Source organism: Ambystoma mexicanum, chromosome 3p, assembly GCF_040938575.1.
Source record: "Ambystoma mexicanum isolate Mex_15411 chromosome 3p, UKY_AmexF1_1, whole genome shotgun sequence".
Lineage (NCBI taxonomy): Eukaryota > Metazoa > Chordata > Amphibia > Caudata > Ambystomatidae > Ambystoma > Ambystoma mexicanum.
The window spans coordinates 1,085,991,820-1,086,013,824 of NC_090925.1; the positions used below are offsets into that span (position 1 = coordinate 1,085,991,820).

The 22,005-nt window shown below is 44.8% G+C and overlaps 1 protein-coding gene across 3 annotated transcripts in view; it reads right to left on the minus strand.

Annotated features, from left to right (window-relative positions):
* The window catches only part of SH3RF2 (SH3 domain containing ring finger 2), a 274,927-nt gene that overhangs the window by 114,706 nt on the left and 138,216 nt on the right, over positions 1-22,005 (minus strand). For all 3 annotated transcript variants that reach the window (XM_069652450.1, XM_069652447.1, XM_069652448.1), the window contains exons 3-5: positions 7,612-7,881; positions 3,710-3,805; positions 1,479-1,811 (exon numbers count right to left, since the gene is read on the minus strand). In XM_069652450.1, coding sequence (XP_069508551.1) covers positions 1,479-1,811; positions 3,710-3,805; positions 7,612-7,881 — 699 coding nt within the window. The remainder of the gene's footprint in view (positions 1-1,478; positions 1,812-3,709; positions 3,806-7,611; positions 7,882-22,005) is intronic.

The window sequence follows — 22,005 nt, forward strand, 5'->3', positions numbered from 1 at the left end:
GTGAGAAGCCCTCCATTTCTCTGGTGGAAATATCTTCAGCCATATGCTGAGGTATTGTCGCCAATTTTCCTCCGAACTGGAGATTTTTAAAAATAGCAGTAAATCAATTTCCACCATTTTCCCTTATCAACATGTTTGCAATGAGGGCCTTTGAGATGTCTTGTTTATTTCCAATGGCTACAATGCAATTACTGAGGCATAACATGGCGATGCAACACTCACTAAAGTTGGCTTTATATATAAAGAAATCAGGAGCCAGTTTTGCATGTAGGTACAACAGAAACCTGGACTGGTGGGGGCAGGCATTTTACAGTCTAGACTTGACTTACGTATTACTCTTGATTTTGTGTGGATACTATGGTGGACTGCAGTAGGACATGCAAAAAAGGGAGGGAGGTGCTTTATCCTTTATTTGTACCCGTCGAGAGCGCATTCAGAATGAAAGAGTCATTCTGATTGGCCCTCGCTGAGTCATTACCAGGCCTGGAATCCCTCTGTCGGGATTCCACGGCCTTTGTTCTTGGCAGGGGCGTGGCAGCCTCTCAGCCAATGAGGATGCTCGAAGCGGGGCCATCCCCGCTCCGAGCCTCCCCACGGCTGAGAGGCTACCTTTGCCCCCCGCCGGGGACTGATGTAAGGCTTTTTTTTCCTCCCCTTTCCTCCCTCCTCCCACTACCCTGCCCTCCCCACCCCACTTACCTTCTATCCCTTGGTCCCCGGCGGGGGACGATCATAGCCTCCTGCCATGTGGAGACTCGGAGAGGGGCCATCCCCGCTCCGAGCCTCCACGCGGCAGGAGGCTTCCGTCGTCCCCCGCCGGGGATCCAGGTACGTTTTTTTTTTCTTTTTTTTCCCCTTCCTCTCCCTTCGCCTCCCTTCCGCCCTCCCAACTGCACTTGTCTTATTTTTTTTCGGGAGCGGACGTGCTGGAAACGCTTCTGTTTCCAGCGCGTCCGCTCCCGATGGCCGCCGTGGAAAGGGAAAATGGGCTCTGTTTTCCCTTTCCCGGTGGCCATTTTGTTTGTCTTTTTAAAAAAAAAAATTACGCAGCAGTGTTTCGGGACAAAACAAAAAGCGTTTAGTGCCCTGGTCACGCAGTTTTTGCGGGCCGGGGTACTAATAGATATATGCCCCTCACGGCGGGGGCATTACTGACTCTGGTAATGCCCCGGGGCCTTCGTTGAGGCCCACACTTCGCTCGTGCCTATAACTATGGGCCCCGGGGCATTACCTGAGTCGGTAATGCCCCCGCCGCCCGGGCATATTGCTTTATTAATAGACCCATCATGTGTCCCAGGTTACAGGGCCTAGAACCATTACTCTGATGGGGACCTCCCTTGCGGGTAACAATCATCCAAGGATACCTAAGCAAGGGCATGCCACAAGGCGAGCCTCAATAAACGCTGTGGAGCACTAGCAGGGGAATGCTAAGTTAGTCATCGGTAAGTGGTTAAGGAGTGACACTGCTGGAGGCTTACCTGCAGAGGAGCGCTGGATACAGAGTCTGCCTTTTCGTAGCTCTCCGACAGCACGGCGGGGTTGCTGGAGCTGATGAGCACGGGGGTGCTGATCTCCACGGACCGCTGGTCTGCTGGGGAGTGCACCATCTTGTTGATGGTGTTCAAGGCATTTGTGATGAGAAACTGACGGGGCCCCTTGCTCCTCGCGGCGTCAGGGATCTTGTTGTACATCGCCGACTCCATTGCCTTTTCCCTAAGCGAGGGCTTCCTCAGGGGAGAAGAGGTGCTGCTCTGAAGGCCAGGTCTGCTGGCTTTGCTCTGTTCCAGGATCTGTTTGGCAGTTATGTTGGACTGAAAAAAGACAACATTAAGGTATGAAAGTGGTTTGGATCAATTGAGAAGACCTATGCACGCATGCCAAAACGTTCAGAGATGAAAAAAAAAAAACAGCCCATGGTGTTCCTCCATCACCTTTAGAAATGGCTTCCTGAGGTCTGGGGACTCTGAGAAGTGGCTGCCCAAGGATGAAGGTATTAGTTATCTTTCAGATTTATGAGGAGGAAAATTGCTTCCTTGGAATTATGAAATATTTAGGGCTGCATGGCCGTTGCGGATGATATTTTTCAATTCCACTGCATGATTTTCTTATTATGGTTCTAAGCTCCCTTTAACTTTCGTTTTTTTTAGCTATACATCTATTGAATCTAATGTTTGTTTTATGCATTTTTTTATGGTTTGTGCCGAAAGAAAACTGATTGATTGGATGTGTTATTAGTAGCATATGGATCATTTTCAAATGAAAGACTTTTACTGCTGCCACATCTAAGAAAAGGCTGCTGGTGTGGACTGAATTATCCAGCAAATAGAACACCTCGCCAACAGGAAATGTTTCGCTCATTGGTACAGGAGACAGGAGTTGTTTGCCCAGTCTCCAGATCCAACGGAATAATGTGTATCAGGGAATAGGTTAGGAAATACGTCACTTTCCTTCTTGACAGCAGAAGAGAGCAGATATGGCCACTAAAGTAAAATTCAGGGGGACTAGGGCCCAATAGCCGTCTGACATAATTGAACCCCTGCAGCTCTCCTGACAGGCGCCCGAAGGGTCAAGTGAAGGGGCGATAAACACCGGCACCATCACGAGATGGTGCCGGTGTTTCCGTGATCCCCGTTCCCATTGAGTCCTATGGGACTCAATGGGAATGGGGATTAACACCATTCCGCCTGCGGAATTCCCGGGTCACCGGGGTTTTAATGCCTCGGTAATTCCGGGAATCACGGAGGCGGAATGGTAATACGAGTCCGGCGGTAACCAGGCGGTTTTACCGCCTCGGTTACCGCCGGACTCGTAATGAGGCCCTTAGTTTGGCATTTTTCATGTGTTTCCTTTGCCCCCTACAGTATAACACTGATGTTCTGCCTTTCATTTCAAGGCTTCCCCCAGGTATCATTAAAGAGGGTTAAGGGTACATTTAAAAAAAAGAAATGACATGCTACTGACCCAGTCAAAGGGCCATCATCCTATCTATAGCCGCCTAGGCCAGACGGCCACATTCACATCTTACAAGAGCATCTACGTTATCATAGGGCATTCCAAAAAGCTCGAATGACAAAATAGCGAGCTCCACTTTGTCGCATTTCGCAATACGAGCTTTTCGGAATTTGTGCAATTATCCCCTGCTTTTTATCTTTCATGTATGCGGGGGACACCGCCCAGCAACCCCCAAACCCGAAAATTCCAAACTAGGGGACCGCAGGACACCCCCGCAAACCCTGCTCACATAGTTCAGCATTTTCAGATTCAGCATTTTTTACTTATGGCGAACGCGACAAAAACGCGCATTCAGCATTTTTTATTCTGTATTTTGGGTATTAGCATAATTGACCTAAAAACATTTGACCTAAAACGTTTAATCAAATTTGTATTTTTTGGATCTTTTTTTCAGTCAAATTTAATTAAATATATATGTATTGGGTGGGTAAGGGTATAGATTGGGTTGAGAGGGAGTGGGGGGATTGCGGGGGTCTCCATTTCAGACCAAAAAAAAGGTCAAATAAATTCGATCAAATGTGATTAGGTCAAATGTTTTAGGTCAAATAGACCCAACACGTATTTTGGGATAAACCCCTTATTAAGATATAGTGTCTTGCATTAAAATCCTGATGCCATGAGATCTTGGTTTCTGCAGGATGAGCTAGTCCTACTGCAATAAGCACACAGCATTCATAGATGAGAGAACACCACTCACCTCTACAAACAGAAGCGGGAAGATGCCAACTCTGTCTCCTAGCATGCCCTCTGCCCAGTTATCATCCACTCGGCGGATCACACTGATTATGTCATCCTGAAAAAAACAAAAGATATTGCAACATGACATGAATATTTCAACAGCTGTGCAACCTCCTGCACATGGGTCAGAGGCTTAGAGCGACTTACCCACTAGACATCAGACACACACAGAGCCGATGAACAATCATTAGACCATGTGTTAATCCTCGGTTAATGCCTCCCGGTGGAAGACCAAGCCATGGAGCAATATGTGATTGAAACCTGTTGAAAGCATGTGTGGGATGGTGTTAAGGAGGGTGTTTTGCCTGGTCTCTTTCCTGGGTACACCTCGAACGAGTTCTATACACTTTACTTAGATTTTACCTGTGCCTTGAAACACTTGTGTATAGGCGCATTGTAAATCAATCAATCAATCAATCAATTTGTGAGTCATCTTTAACCAACCTCCCATTGCATCTAGCCCTGTGACTTTAACAGTGTGTGAACCTTGCTTTATTTATCTACATAACCAGGACACCTTGCTCGTAGCCTGGGAGTCTTTCCTGGCACATTTTAGGGCACTGGTGATGAGTCAGACCCAATCTGATTCCCCGATCATCCCACTGGCTTGGGTGGGAGGGGAGATCCAAGGGTTCACAGAAGTGAGGTTCCACTGTTTTAACAAATAGTAATGTTTTACGAGAAAAAGTGTGATTTCCAGTTGTGAGGCTCTTGCAAAGTCAATGGAGTCATTGACACTGGCCAATAGGTGGAATGTGCGTCAAGAGGTCAAACTCAGACCCAGTGGGTGAGGCTTGAGGTGTCGATATTGTATGATTCTGACAGTCCTCCTTGCGTCCTAGTTTTACTGTCCATCAATTCTCCCTGGACCTTTCATGGACTGGCCCCTCTCTGGGTCTCAAGATCGCACACTCAGGCTCTCCTCCTCCATGCGTTCATGGCCTACAGCTTTTGGAATATACAAACCCTCTACCCTGCGTTCACTCTGCTCCTAGCTTCTCTTTAAATTGTTGTCAAGACTGTCACAGTTTAAGGGCAACTAGAGAACTGAATATCAAATACAATGTTACACAAGACAGAGAAAGGACGTTGATCGTCCAGGCGTTGCCAACCTTATCTGTGTCAGTGATGATGCAATGCTTATTTATTTGCATTTTTAAATTGCTCACACAGCCCGGGGCCATCGAGGCGCTGTTACAGGAATATGTCTCTTAGTTGCATATTTATAACGCGCTTCCCAGAGGTTTCTAAGCGCAGACCCGGCGATCGAAACTGTGTTGCTTCATGTCGTCTTGTTTCCAAGGCAAGCACGTTGCCGCTGAGCTATCCTTGGTCGCTTGGCCGATGACTGGCACAGATGCTTATAGCCCCTTATGATCAGCATGCATCAGTATTCCAGAATCCGAAAAGCACCAAATGATTGCTTTGCTGATTCATGGTGCGGCAAATGTTCTGCAACCTATAAGAAGCATGGATGGGCCCCAACCCAAAGGCAAGCTTGTGCTGCACTGGAGTTTTGTGAGGTCACCCCTAGCTGGCTGCCATTTTAATGGCTGGTGGCTTCCAGGGGTGGACTGGGAACCAAAAGAGGCCTTGGAAATAGTTTTGGCCCCATATTACACATTTTCAGCAAGTCCATCCATTTTCCTATGGGAACATTTGGAAATGCCACACAAAAGAGATCCAGGGTGCAGAGGCCCACCGGGAAATCTCCAGAGTTCTCTTTAGGCCAGTCCACCCCTGGTGGCCTCGCAGTCTGGTTACTGTGGGCTCATGCTTTCCGAAAGCAGAATTAACTGCTTACATTCCATACGCTGCCCCGAGGCGGCCAGGAACATACATTTCCAGTTCCTGGGTCAGGTACAGAGTGGATCTGTGTCACGGCAAACAGGCTGAGCTTGTCAAAAAAGACAGGTTTTCAATTGCCTTTGGAAATAAAGAAAGGGCCTCCTTACATCTTTGGTGGTATCCCACCAGTAAATCTGGTGGGATACCACCAAACGGAATTACCGTTACTGGCATCTGGTCTTCTGGAATTACTGGGAGATTACAGGTGCCAGTAAGGGTAAGTACATCCCCATACAATGGAGTCCCATAGGACTCCATAAGGAGCTTGCTGGTATTACCGGCACTGGTACTGGTAACACTGGTGCCGATAAAACCAGCTGTTTTTTGCCAGTGAGGGGCCTGAGTTACCTCCACCTCTTGGCTGAAGTTAAATCCGGCCACCCCACTGGCAAACTTGTAGTTTGGTAGTGAAGGAAAAGTGGTGGTAACAGAATGACCACCATTTTGTTCCCGCATCGCCAACCTTGTGATGAGGCCCAAAGTGGGCCTCATTACGAGTCCGGCGTTAACCCGCCGGTACTACCTAGGGGTTACCACCGGACTTGTATCACTATTCCGACGCCTGATGTCCCTGTGCCACCGGAACGTTACAAGTCCTGGCGGATCGGGAGGTTAGTCACTGGAAAATGTTGCAGTCCCATAGGATTCCATGGGAGTTGAGAGACAGAAGCACCGGCACTGTTGCTAACGGTGCCGGTGCTTCCGTGACAAGTCTGCCTACCGGGACCAATGCGTCCAGCAGGTCAGACCTGCCAGGCGCAACGGTCCCTGCAGGCAGACTTGTAGTGTGGCGATTCTGAAAGGGTGCCGGTACGTTGCTAACGGTACCCTTAGTTCCAGACTGCCACACTTGTAACGAGGCCCTTGTCCAACTTCCTACATGTGTGGAAGCAGGGCATTCTGAACACATGGTAGCAGAGCTGTGAAATGATGGCTGGTCCCTATAATTCGATATTAGTGTGGAATCAAAAGAGTGATGGAGGAGGCGAGATGGAGACGCATGGATGCGTCCTGTATCCGGCAAAGGTATGGGAATGGATGGGACTCAAAAGACATGCAATCCAGTTACATAGGATGGGGTTCTGCGTCCCCATTTTCTGATGCCAGGGACCAGATCTCTTGCAATCGCTGAAGATCTCATTCCCTCATTCTCACTTATGAGCTCATTTTCATGGGCGTGTAATATAAAGGGAAGGCATAAAAGCCTTTTGTATGAGGTTCTTACATCTTCTATTCATGCCACACCACATTTTTGTCATTTTTTATGGTGGAAAGGTGGGGCGGAAAGCAAATTGCATTTCCGCCACTCCCTTCCTTTCCGCCATACAAATACTCCAACATGTGTGCACGCATGCATTTTCATGCCGGTGCAAATACTTGGAAATCCTATAGAGCACACTGGCTTTTTGCACTACCAAAAAGCAGGCAGACTCCATAGGGATCCACTGTAAACCCTGCCTGCCATGCGTAAATGGCAGGCGGCTTTTACTTCATTTGTACGGCGGAGTGCAAAAGTGCAGGGCAAAAGGCAGCGTAAACGCTTGCACGCCTCTTTTTGCCCCGCACTTTTGCACTCGCCCATGCAAAAGACCACATTTTGCGCGCAGGGATCCTCTTACATGGAAGAGTACATGTAACGGGTCCCAGCTGCCAAATTAGGGGACTCATGAAAATGAGCTCATTAGGGGTAACGGTAAAGGTGTTTGTTCAAAATATGTTGTGTGTTTTCCAACAAAGAAATACGTACAGCTTAAAAAAACTTTTATAAAACTTTGAGCTCCATTCACACAAAATTGATGGCCTTCCCAGCCAATAGGAATATTAAGAGATTTGCGCTACTGAAAGGCTGATAGGCTGAACATTTCCGTGTCCCTTTGCGTTGGGGATACTGCCCAATTTCTCTATTGGCCAGCCCATCCCCTCCCATTGGAATTGATTTCATTATTCAATGCATCACTAGGCAAGCTTTCTCAATCGCACAATGCACTGTGTGCGGGTGAGCGGCCAACATACCTTAAGAAAGGCCAGGCAGTGCTTGTTTTCCCCTTTGTCCTTGTCCTTCAGCTCAAAGTTGTAGAGAGCACGGCAGAGCGGTGGTGGCGGAGGGAGCTGCTTCATCACCTGCACTGCACTGGCCGGAAGAATTCCCACAATGCCGTTGACCGAGCCTTGGTACCAGTTCTCGTCCAGCTGGCGTTGCAACAGCACCATGTCTCCCTTGTTGAAACGCAGCTCATTGGGTGGGTTCCCTCGATAGCTGCACAAAGCTTTTGCACAGGGTACCTGGCAAAAGGAGAAGATAGGGCATTAGCTTCGTTTGCAGCATTGCCTGGGTGCAGTCTATAAAACAGGGCATGCTTGGAGACATCAGCAGCCATTTTGGGTCCACTTGATTTGCAATGAAAACACGACACGCTGGCCACTGTACAGCAATTTGCAAGCCTGGAGATTTCCCAATAAGCTGGACTCTCTAAAAGACTAGTGGGGCATTGACCTGCACACTCAGCCGAGCTATAAGAAAATAACTTCATTATGCCTAATTCTCTGGCAAACACAATGGTACCATGCCTACTGTGAAACCAAGGGTGAACATATTTCTCCTACTTTCTTCTGAGTCTAACAGGGACACAAAGAGGCTGTGCTTGCACAGGCCAGCCATTAACACCTATCGATATATTTTAGATCATACATTTTCAACTGACTGGAAGACAATTAATCAAATTCAACACCACACACACAAAATGGTTCCATCCTTTGACACATTTGTCGAATTTGAAGTTAATAAAATGAGAGACATTGAAACTCCTCCCAGTAGCCATATTTAAAGGTTGCCATGAGTGGCATTCAGAAATGAGTCTTTACATAAAACATTTCCTGCAAATAAGGCTCTTAAAAGCTTGTGAAATTGATCTATGGTAGAAATAGATTGCCAAATTGAAATCCTAGTTCCGAAGTCATTTGCTTAATTGCATCAATAGTTATTTATAATTTTGTAGGATAAATGTATCCCTTAAAAGGCACAGGTTGGCGTGGTCCTTTGGGCCATTGCTATGCAGTTTGCTATGATGATAATCAAATATCAAAAATGGCACGTCTGTTGGATCATGGATTCAATGTAAACATTGAAGCCAAAAAGGGGATGTTCGCTAGTGAAATTTGTTATCCCCCACAGGTGGGTAGAGAAAACCAACAATGCCTTTCGCAGGAATCATGACAAGTTTGTGATGTCAATTGCCCTATAAGTAGACCAGTTTGAATTAGAACTGGGCTTTTTCCACTTATTCCGGGAGGTAACCTGCTACTGAACTCTTGCGAGAAACATCCAAGCAGAGGCCCTAAATTTTGCATTCGAGACAGGGACCAGGAGACATAGAAGTTGACTGGGAGTTCTTAGAGGATGCAGAGGAGACTATCCATGGCTGACACCCTTGCTGTCCCAGAGGTGCCCTGCTGTTCCCTGATGCCCATTCCAAGGACTCTCCTGTAAGTAAAACTTTGCCAAAGCCATAGATTGTATATGGCCTGCATTTTCCATCATTGTTTTAGTTATTTCCCCATAGCAAATTATCCTGTTCGTCTGTATAGATCTTTAGCATATTTAATTAGAGTAAATCAATGAATTCCCCCATAGAAATCATGGGATGTGTTTTGTTGGCATTCAAAACTAACAAGCTCTTCCCAGTGTGTTTTGAGCCTGTATAGACATAAAGATTTGCCAAAAGAATTAATCCCAAAACCATGTTTCCACATGAGTGTGCAGGGTGCAAAATGAAATTGACCCTTTATTCCTATTATTGTGCTCTGACCAAAACCACAAAAGAGCAAACTGGAATACACTATTTTGATTGACAACCCCACACCCACTTCATCAAACTAGCCCTTCACCATTACTGTCCCCAAAAAACAAATTATCTGTCAAAAGATGTCTCTACAGGGTGGTTTCTTGGTAAAGAGGCAAAGCACCCTAAGACAGGAAACCTATTATTGGTAAAAAAGTAAAAGAATAAGGAGAGAATACTCAGCAGGGTCGGCTGTACATGACTCCTGGCCAGTAAGGAACTCTCAGCCCCAGATGGACATTACAAGAACATGATCAGCAATAGCATGCACAAGACCCTAAATATATGGTGGCAATGCCCTGATTACTTACTGGTAATCTTTACTACTTCTAGTCCTACTCTTCCTTGTCACAGTACTTACCTTTGAGGCCCGCATCCATTTCAGGAAATCTTTTTTTTCCTTGGAGGTATAACACCTCCTACTTACCCACAGTTGCTTAGTTACCAATTTCTCGAGCCTGAACATGGGACCTTCCACACCCAGGGTGGGAGAGTAGGGTCCTGAGAACGGTGACGAGGAACAATAGGACCAGGAGTAATGAAGATTACTGACAAGTAATCAAGGCATTACCACCATGTCCCTCTTCCTCGTCTATAGACAAATCTCAATGACAACCATGCTGCTGCATCCCATTACCACTGTATTTCTATACTAAGTCATTCAACCTGTACCAACAGATAGTACAACAACACCAAAGGACCCATAATAGCCTATAATGCGGAAGAAACATGTTCTGGTCAGTCCAAGTGGCTGTCATACCAATCGACTGTAGTGATAGCCTTGAGCATCAGCCCAGGATGCCACCATTCCTCTATTAGAACGGCTCTTCACATGTTGTGGGGCGAGTAACCCTTCTACCATATCGGCCATTTAAATGACCGTTCAGAACCAGCGGTTGATGGATACTAGTGAGGCATTCCTGCCTACCTCCTCTGTCAGTTTATGTAAAAGTCTTGTCCTAGAAAGATATTCCATTACTACTCTTCTCACATTAATGGAGTGCCATGCCTCCTCTTCAACTGTTCTAGGGAACTGAAAGAAAGCAGCGAGAACCACATTGTGAAACAACACTTTGACAACAATTGTGGAAGAAATGGTGGGTCACAACGTAAGACTATTGGCTCTGGAAGAATTGGTAGAAGAGGGAGGTTGACATAATAAAGCACAGATTTTTCCCAATCTCCAGGCTAAAGTGATAGCTATTAAAAATGCCCTTTTGAGAATGGGTTGTTTTATATCAAGCTAACCAATGAGCTGAAAGGGAGGACCCTGGATAAATGCTAACACCAAAGGCAGAACACAAGTAAGTAAACCATTGCACTAGAGAGGACGAGAGGAAGCAAGAATTTGTAGGTTCTTACCCACCAGTGATTCACCTTCAATTTTGCCATCCTTGCGCCCTTTGAGGGTGGACACTGCCAGCCCTTTATGAAAACCCTGATGAAGGAACTGAAGTACAGCGAACATGCAACAAAGAAGAGGAGACAAAGTTGATCTATCACACAATTCAAGAATTTAAGAAAATTCCCCCAAGGTTTATCATAGGCTTTGAAAGTGTACGGGCGTTTGGCATGAAGGGTACGATCCAACACCTGATCTGAAAATCCATGCACTATCAGCCTATTCCTTTCAATGTTCATGCTTCCCATTGAATCTTAAGTGCACTAGACCCATGACCCGCTTGTAGAGAGTGAGGCCACCTCAGAATCTTCCAAGCCTCCAAGATTCTGAAGACCCAGATGAAAAAATAACCACCCCCTCCGAAGCCAAAAGGGAACCACCAGGGTGACTGTTGCTCTGCTTCGCCTGATCCTTTGTTCAACACTGGCAATCAGGGGTATGAGAGGATAGGCATACAGTAGACACTGAGGCCATTCCAGATGAGGTGGGTCCAACCCCCAAGCCCCACACTTCCCCCCGGCCCATTCCTGGAACCCGTAACAGAAACTGGAGGAAGGGGAATCAAATACATCCAATATGGGGGATCCAAACCTGTGGCAGATTTCTGAGAAGGTTCTATCCTACAGGAGCAACTCCTGAGAGGAGGGGAATCTCTTGCAGGTGCGATCTGCCTGGATATTCTCTACTCCTCTGATATGGACTGCTCCTAGAGACAGCAGATGACTCTCTGCCCAGGACCCTGTTTTTCATACTAAGGCCATCAGGGACCTCAATGGCCCTGACGGTTCACATATGCTAGGGCAGCGGTTTTGTCCGTCCAGAACAGGTATTGCCCTGGCCCTGATCACGCCAGAGAATTATTTTAGAGCCTTATAGATAGCAAACAGCTCCCTCCAATTCGAAGACCTGAGATGTTCCTCCTGGTTCCATATTTCCTGTACTGCCATAGTCCTCAGAGTGACCCGCACACCACAACTCACTGGCATCTGTGGTAAGGATGGGCTCCATGGGGTGCTCCAAACCAACACCCCTTCAGACGTTTTCTGCTGATCAACTACGATCCCAGGTCCTGCTGCAAGGACTGGGTCACTGGGATCTGGGATTCGTAAGACTGAGAGGCAGGGATCCAGTGGTCCAGAAGATGTGTAACTATGGGCCTCTGGTGGAGACAGGCCTAAGGAACAAGAATGACGCACAAGGCCCTATGGGCCTGTGCCACCAGCAGCTGTCTAGTAGGGACTTAATCTTTCCAGAGGACATTGGTCAGAGAATTTTGGAGATGCGGTGCTCTCTCTTCCCCTGTCTAGTAGTATTAAGTCCTGAGACGGAATCAGCTGGGAAATTGGTAACTAAGGAATTGTGGGTAAGTAGGAGGTATTATACTTCTAAGGGGGAAAACAAGTGTTTCTGGAATGGAGGCGAGGCCTCAAAAGTAATTACTGGGATGAGGCAGAGTGACGTGGAGGTAATGTGGTTTAAAAAAAAACAAGTAACACATATTTTCCCATGCGTACACCTTTCTCGAGTCACCCTGCTGGTTTCCTTCTCACTTTTCATCAAAAAACTGAAATGAAGACAGCAAAGTGACTAATGCTGCCCGAGAGCAACAAGGAAAGAGAAAACACTAGAAAAGGTAAATGTTAATGTCTCTATTTTTTTTTTAATCCGAGCTGGGTAGGGGACTCAAAGAGTGAATAACGCCAGTATTCCGAGCTCACTGAGTGGCTGGCACCCCTCCAGGGTGGCTACTATTTGATAGAAGTTTGATCAACAGTTCGTGTCCCCGTAAACAAAAATGGCCGCACATTCATGACGTCTCGGGAAGCTCCCATGTGGTACACAGTGAACAAGAGTTAACATGTGTTTGTTGTTATTCGTCATTGTTTCCCTGGTAAGACAACGGCCCAAGACAGGCTATTGTCTGTAATATGATAAGTTGCAAGCCAAGCAGTAAGGGGAGTGAAGAAGCCCGCCCAGCTCGGTTTTCTTGGATGAGAGTCATGCACTAATTACTTCTCTGAGTGTCTCTGTTAAGGAGCACAGGCGTCAAATGTCACCTACAGCAAATACTTCCGCTGGCTCAGTCTGTCATACGGAAGCCACAAATTAAGTTGTCTCTTCTGACAGGTTCACAGAGCCCGAAGCCTGCAGTTAAAAGGAGCGCGAGACGATTCGAAACAAAGTCCTTTGAAACACAATCGTTTGGGCAAACCTGTCATCAAACCCGACAGCACAGAAAATACCACTCTTGCAATCGTTACACAGGTGGGTTCACCGCGAGACAGGACGCTTCCTTTTCACTGCTGACTTCCAGGAAGCAGCTGCAAAGCTCCAGGGCCTGGCCACGCCTGCGCAGGCCCATACTTTGTGCAAACAGGGCACCTTTTGCTCTTGAAGGGGATAGTGGGCTTGTATGCAGTGTAGCCGAGATCACTGGTGTGTCTTTGAATACACCGTCAGTTACTAGAAACCTAAAAATAAGGTAACCTGTTTCCAGAAAAGGCTTCAAGGTTTGAAGCTGTCTGGTATAGCAATGGCAGACTGGCTCGGCAAGAAATCTGGAGATAGGCTGATAGTCAACTGGGTCAGATAGAGCTGAGGCAGTCATATTTATTTCAGGGTTTTGTACAGCTTCCGTGCTGCCAGATGGTCCTTCACCGTGCTATGGGGGAGCAGGAGAAGCCTGGTGGAATTAGGTGTTGGTCAATCATGAGGACGGGATGGCACTAGTTGAGTGCAACAGTGCGTTCAGTGTTCTTTAGAACTTCATTTAGGTCAAGGAGAAGAGCGGGGGAAGGAACCTTTCAAGGCTAGGGGCCCATTACAGGCACACAACGAGTTTTCATCAAATACTTACATTTTATTTGAGTAATAATATCCCAGGGTACAGACCGTACAAGAGATAACAGCCCCCAGCTTGAGTTAAAGGCCCTAGCAATGCATGGGGCTTTAATGGAGTACGCCATTTTCTTCTCATCCATGCCCACCTACCTTGTCATTGTACTGATTATCTTTGCTCTTCATATTACCACTGGTTGTCTCCCTGTTTTGCACCTTGTCTAGATTTCCATCGACACACTGATACACGCCTCATGCAGGCAGAGGTATTACAAACTCAGCAATCATTGTCAAATGTCAATTCTTTGCTTCTCTAAGTCTCTGCCACACTTCCTCTTTCCACTCTCAAATGTAGCCACTCTCAGGAGACAGTTCTTCTTTATTCAATGCACTACACTCTTGGGATTTCCTTCCTGGAGCAATCTACCAATTAGAAGACATTTCCACAGGAGATACTTATAAGATACTCACCACCCATAGGCAGCGCTGATCATGATTTTGGAAGAAGGTTATATCCTACGAGAATTTGAAAACCCAGTGTTGCACATATGTTTTATTGTTGATGTGTTTCCCTTACATATCTCCTCCCTCAGAATATTGTAAGTGGTTTCAACCCAGCACTCCACCTAAATCAATGCTTAGCGTGTGATGCCTAGCTGGAACCCTTATTTATTTATTTTTATGACTAAAGTTCTTTTATTTCTGAATGATGTACCCTTATATCACGCCCCTCTCTTTGGATCCCCCCGGTCTCACTGAACCAAGAAGAAGGTTGTTTTGCAAAGTTAAAAATTTAATTGAAGGACAGAACAATATATATATATATACATATATATATATCACTTTTATGAATTATGAACAATCTCTAGATATAACACTATTAATATTTGTATAATGATCAGCGTTGGGTAATATGACAGTCAACAATTTCTTTAATCAATAAGGGTATGGATGAGAAGAATAAGGTAGCATAGGATAAAACTTTGTGTGGGTGCAATGAAATGCAATGATAGGAAAGAATGTAACACAGAAATAATACGGTTATGTGTTCAATCAAATGCAATGCAATCACTCTTTCCCCCTGATGCTACTCAATCCCGCCTGATATGCAGTATGAAGAGATGGAATGAGGAACACAGGTTTCAGGAATAAACAATCAACAAATGCAGTTTCAATCCCTATCCCCCAGCAAGCTTGGAGAGAAACAGGAATGATTTTAAAACAGGTCAATTGCTTTGAATGTGGTTTTGTAATGAATGGAAAAATACTGAAAAATGACTTTAATTCGCTAAATGGATTCAGAACTAGTGGGAGCCGCTTTGGATAGGTTCAGGTAAACACTAGCAATGATGATTGAATGGCTGGTAGATAGAAAACTGAATTTAGAAGTTGAATGCAAAGAATAGCTGTTTTATATTGGATGAAATTGAGCCAAATGCAGAATCACTGCAAACTTTTCAGCGTGTGAGAAACGGCAAAACTATACAGAGTTTGAATGCGTTTGAAAGCTGAGGATGTTAGCTTCAAAATTACATTTAAATTCTGTTCCTAGCATGTATGGTTCAGAAGTTATGAAGGTTTTAGTGAATTTCGATTTTTCTCTAAAAGAGTAAAAACTTCAAATTAAGATGCGCTTTTGAAGATTACAAACAAGGATTCCTTAACACTAAGGGAGGCTATGAAGATGCAAGATACCAACGGTACAGCCACCAGTCCAGAGGCGCCTCTGTCTGATCTTTGCCCGCTGCGACACTTGGCTTTCTTCAGAAAATATAAATTAGCGCAAAGATGATTTATCACTACAATTATCACAGGATTATCATAGGATTATATGGATGAGAGAAGGATTCAGGACAGACAAATGAGATTCTACAATGCAGTTTGGATAGGATAGAATTGGTTGGATAGGATTACCTAAGGGTAAGAAATTGGCTATGGACAGTTCTATGCTAAATACTCACAACTATGGTTTTGGAATAGGAATAGGCCCGTCAAGGATCTGGTCAAGGGTTTGGACTGGAATCTGCTCGCCACCGGACAGGATTCAGGCGCTTGGTTTTGCACTCAGCAACGCACTCTTGGACTGGATCTGATGGGTCAGTTCTGGTTTACAGCTCTGCTCTACTGGTTTGGATCTCTGGGTTCTAGCAAGGTTCTTGGTAAGAAGCAGAAAAAACAGCACAGTCCGGCTGTTGAATTGGTTGTGCCCCCTGGAAGTTTGAGGTTAAAATCAGGCTGCAAGATTTTAAAGGCCAGCTGAGAAGGGTTCAGCTTTGGATTGGGCCTTCTGCTTTCAGAGTTCTGGAGTCTTGACTGGGTTCTGGAGTCTTGATCTGGGTTCTGGAGTCTTGGTCTGGGTTCTTCCTGCAGAGCGCTTTGCCAATCAGTTGATGGATGAATGTGTCTGTGTCTAGGTCCTCAACAGTCCCTATTTATGTATTTCTCAAGGGGATGGGTAGGCTGATTATGCTATGTCCAACCCTCTAAGAAGCCGATAGGTCATAGAATTTCCTCTCCCCTGATTTGAGAAGGAAACAGTGTGTCATAATGTGTCTTTGTGATGCTGCCATTTACAATCCAGGGAGAGACCTCCCCTTGGTTCCTATACAATAAATCTGTTTTTCATATAAAACATATTTCCAATATCACCAACTTACTAATAATACACATTTACATTACAGATTAAATAAGGCACGTATCCATCAAAGTCTCCTCTTCTTAAGAGTTTCGGTTCACAAATGACCGTTTTTCACGCTTTTGGTTGGTTACCCAGTATCAGATCTGTACAGATTTTTCCAGATACATGCACATAACATCTGGGCATACTCCTGTGAAGTTTCATATTTTTAACATTATCACAACTGTTACAAAGTCAACATTTTCGTGGTTCAGTCTCTGAATGTCGCACAGATTCCAGAGTAGTTTTAAAACGTTACCAGAATGTTCATTTTAACAACACTATATTTACAGATTTTTACCAATTTTGTTCAGTTTTCTGTGAGTCTTTTTCAAAAAGATCTCTGAATAAAAAAACTGTTTGTCTCCGTCCCCAAGGTTTTGGGCTGGGTCAGAGCAGTTCCAGGCTTCTTCCTGCCAGCAGTTGTTTTCTGTCACACCCGAATTAGCATTTTCCTTTCCATCAAGGGAGCCTTTTGTTTCTTGTCAGAGCAAAAAGCCAAAGTCCTCTCCCATTTCCTTTCACACCTCCCTGCCAGATCTTCAGCCGAGGGCAGGGGGGAAGATTTCTTTGTTTGGGGAGAAACTGTGGAATGTCTTTGAAGCTCTGTGTGGCTGGCTTTAATTTACTTTTTAAACAATGTTTAAAAATAGTCTTTCTCTAAAATACAATTTACATTTTTACAAATATAGCCACAAATCGTTTACTTCCAGCCTTTTTTAAAACAAAGAGATCGAATTGTCACCCTATATGGCTTTTGATGGGCAGTCTCTTCTTTTCCATACTTTGACTTTAAGGCATAAGTTTAAATGACAGTATAAGTAAATAGCAGTTTCTGACACAGGCGAGCGGCGGTACTACGCCCATTTTTAACATATTTTTCCAAGCAAGCATCTTTGAATGTGGATTTTCTTCTAATAAAATATGCTTCTGCTGACATTGTGCTTAGGTGAATTCTTTGATAAAGTGATGTTTAACACCCAACAAGGATGTTGGATCTTTTGTGAGGTTTGGGAACCATGATTTTTGCACTTTCCACAACCAAGGAAAAACGGATTTTTAAAGCAGTTCTGGGTTTTCCTTTGCAATACAGCACTGCTTTCTCAAGTAGTTTCATTTTCCTCTGTGGGCAGCCAAATGATAGGTTTTGGCAGTGGTCTCTTGTGTTACCACTGACATAGGCAAAATCGATTGGCGGCCTATTTTTCAGGTTTTCCTGCGCACTTTCAGAGATTTTTAGCTCAAAGATCTTTTTGGCGCCCATCCTGTTCTTTCTGATGCAGGCAGCGTACAGTGCTGTTGCAGGGCACGGACTAGTGGATTGGAGCATCCCACAATATTAAAGCTACCTCTGTGGGAGCTACAGTGTGTGAATAGTGAAGCCCATCTTAACACTGGTTTCAGCCCACTATCTGCTACTCCACCCAACATCCCATTCAGTTGAGTAACTTACATTTTGAAATGTGAACTTATGGCATCCTCCATGGGCTGCATTGTATTGACATTCTCCTACGTCATCTACAAAGTGAGGCCTGTGCGAGAGGCAACGAAGGACCTTGGTCCAAGATGTGTCATGGTAAGAGCCCTCCAGGGATCTTTAGACTGTCTGTAATGGAACAGCTTTCTGCAAGCTTACGTCAGAGTTGCAGTGTGGAAACTGACAAGCTAATGGGATATACAAATTTGTTGTGAGGACCCAGTTTGTTTGCTTCCAAATACATTAAAGTATTCACCATCCAACCCTGTTGAGTGCCGGCAGAAACTCTGACAGTTTCTTGTCTCTAAATGAGTTTTGCACACATTTTCGATTCTGACTTTATTCTGCCACATAAACACATGGGCGCCATCTTCCACCTGTGCATGCTTGGCAACATCTTTCCACTTGTAGAAACCTATTTCTGAGTGGAATTTTGTTCAAGTCAATATGATTTTGCATGCATTTAAAGAAAATAATTGATACTATTGATGGATATTTATAAAGCTATGGTGTTTCCAATGTGCGTTGACATCAATTTTGTATCAGGTAAGGGCTTCTTACAATTCTTTTGAATTTTGATTTTGAAAATACATACCTCAACATGTGCTTCTACTGCTTCAACAGGGATTTACATTGCCAAATACCGTACATGCAAATTAGTTGTAAAATTGGACATACGAAAAAGGGAAACAACAATTGAAACAATTGAAAATGGGAAAAACAAAGCACTGTTAATATTCATCACATCTACTGTAAAATTATAATGGCTATCTCTGTTTCTGAGTGGAGCTGACAGATCTAGCCAATGCACCTCTGGACTACTGTAACATAAGGCAATCAAAATTGGCCTTTCAAAAAGTTAATAGGCTACAGCAGGTATAAAACAAGGATAAAAGAAACAATGCTAAGCAACTTTGCACTACAATGGATGATACACTTCCTGACGGAAACAACGAAAACCACCTGGCTACCCCGTTTCAGCACAAACTCACTCACACTCACCTGTGGGCTCATCACCCTCACCACTACTCTTCAACATCTACATTGTTCCTATCATGGAACTCACCATGCGACAGGACATACATGCTACAACAATGCAGATGACACTCAAATCATTGACAAAACCTCCAACAGTAAGGAGATAGACCAAACCCTCATCAATTGCCTCTCACAAATCAATGCATGGTTGAGCAAAAACATTAAACTCAACCCGGATTAAAACTGAAATCATGATCACTGTTGTATCTCATGTATGTCATGGAGTCCATCTGGAGGTATAGCTGGTGTATTGGTGGATGTGGATGTTGTGTGTGGCTAGGAGCACTCCCAGGGGCCCCATTTATAGATTGAAGCTAACAGACAACAGGGCCCAATTCACAGTAGAAGGGATGAAGGCCTTTTGTGAGAGGCATAGTGTACTGCACAAGTGTACCTCCCTGAACCATCCTCAGTGAAATGGTGTGGTGGAAAGGGTGAATAGATGTCTTGTGGAAGGTGTGCATATTGTGGCATGTATTGGGAAGTGTTGGAAGGAAGAGATGTGGCAAAGGGTAAATACCCTGAGATATGCACCACACACCACCACAGATGTTGTGCATTTCGAAATCATGAAGGGAAGGAAGGCTAACACGAAGGATGACACTCTGTGGGCCTCCACAGGTGGCAGTTAGCATTGGTGATCTAGAGGAATCCATCTGAACTGGTGGTTGGCGAGGTATGACTTGAACCAGTGAAGGACAAGATCATTGATCCCCATGCACTGATGTAGGGTGTCCATGACCGTCTGTTGGTCTACTGTGTCGAAAACAGCCAAGAGGTCGAGTAGAACCAGAAGGTGGGATGGTTGTCATCAAGGATATTGAGGGTGTCGTCGACCACCTGTGCTCCATCTGGGTCTGATCCGAATTGGTAGATTTGGAGGAGATTGCTGCTGTTGATGTGTTGCTGCAGTTGGGTGGCACCTGCTTTCTTGATGATCTTACCTAGGAAGGGTAGATGGGTGATGGGGTAATAGTTAGCTAGGTTGTCAGAATCCACTGTCAACTTTGATATAAATTGCTGTCAGGTCAAAGGAATGTGTCTGCTGATCACCTATCGAGGGGGTGTGTTGAAAAGAACTGGGGAAGTGAGGTAGTCGGGTGGGATCAACAAGTGTACACCACATACAATGGAATAATTGGGAAGAGAGAGTAGGAGGCAGAAGGTGTCAATGGTGCATGTGTCAAGGAATTGAAGGTGTATGTGACAGAGAGTTGTCCTAGGAATCTTTGTTGTGATAGGAGCTAAGGCAATTCTGGCAAGTATGAAGTGAACATTTTACTGTATTGATCAGGAACAGTTGTGACTCAAAATAGACTGAGGGATAAGCTGGTTGAGATAGCGCGCTACAGGCATATATGAGTCAACAAAACCAAGGTGTTGTTAAGGGTGGATTATTGGTGGCCTGGATTCAATAAGCACATGGAAAAGAAGCTTAAAGCATGTGTTGGCTGTGATGGATCAGGGAAGAGGTTGTGGGCAAGGGAGCAATCATTAATTGTTTCTGGGTGGCCCATCTGTGTGAAGTAGGATCTTGCAATGGACATTCTAGGTTCTATAAGAAATGGGACTCAATCTGAAAAAATGATTTTGTTGTTGGTTGATTTGTTTTAAGATTGGTGGAAGTGAAGATAGTGAGAGAGATTACTGCTGTGAGTGCGGAGAAGTTTCTTGATGACATATTTGCTAGGGAGGGGATTCCAAATAGCATTTTAACAGACAATGGGGCTAAATTCACAGTAGAAGGAATTAATGCATTTTTGGAGAGGCATGGGGTACGGCACAAGTGTACCTCTCTGTATCATCTGCAGTGAAATGGTGTGGTGGAAAGCGTGAACAGATGTCTTGTGGAAGGTGTGCATATTGTGGCATGTAGTGGGAAGGGGTGGAAGGAAGAGATGTGGGAAAGGGTAAAGACTCTGAGATATGCACCGCACACCACCACAGATGTTGTGGATTTTCGAAAACATGAAGGGAAGGAAGGCTAACACAAAAGTGTGTCTACCGTGGCTGGAAATGTCTTGTGTAAAGAGAAAAAAGGAAAATGAGATTGGAGCTAGAGAAGCACGGGTGAAGGGAAAGGCCAAGGAAAGGTATAACAAGATAAAATCTGTCGAGGGACTGTGATTAAGAAAGGAGATATTGTGAGAGTGAAGTTGGGAAGGATGAAGGACAAGAAGGGAGTCAAGTAGGGTCCGCAGGTGCGGGTCAAGGAAGTGTTGAGCGGTGCTGTGAAGTTAGAGAATGGACAAATGTAGAATTTGAGAAGAATTGTGAAGTTGGGATTGTTGAGTGCGATTTCCAAGTAGGCAAGATGGTATGTACATAGTTTTGAAGAAAGTAGTATTGGTGTGAAATGTATAATAGTTTAGTATTGGAAAAGGAAATGTGTTGCATCTCCTGCATGTCATGTTAATAGATTCCAGTGTCTGCTCCATAGTTACGCAGCATGTTTAGTAAGACGTGAGGGGAGAGTTCTTGTGTGTGGGTCAGCGAGTAATTTGAAGCAGAGCAGAGTGGTGGGGGACCTGAAGCTGGGGTTTACAGATGATACTTAATAAAGAGGTTCACTCAACATTACCTGTCCATGTACATCTAACCTTAACAATCATGCCCGATAACTCTTCCATCCAATCTAATAGCCTATCCCATAGACTACGGAAATGTAACCAGACCAGAAACTTCCAATGTGCTTAGAAATCTTGGAATTCTTATGGGCAATGATATAATACTGGATACTCAAGTTAATGCAGTAGTAAAGAAATGCGTCCACCACCTAGGTTCTGTCAGACGGATAGTGACATTTCTCACTTTTTCCACAGAACCCTCAGCATTATCTAATTTGTCATGCCAAGAATAGACTATGCGAACAGCATCTACCATGGCATGCCCGACTACCTCACAAAAAAAACTACACTGTATCCAGAACTCAGCAAAAAAACTCCTCCCAAGACTCAGCAAGAAAGAACACATCACCCCAGCACTAAGATCACTGCACTGGCTACCAATCAAGAAAAGGAAGTATTTCAAAATGCTCTGCATTGTTCACAGGGTAAATTACTGCCAAGGAGCAGAATTCCTGCCAGAACAAATCTCTATTTACAGACCAACTAGAACACTGGGGTCCTGCCCCGAC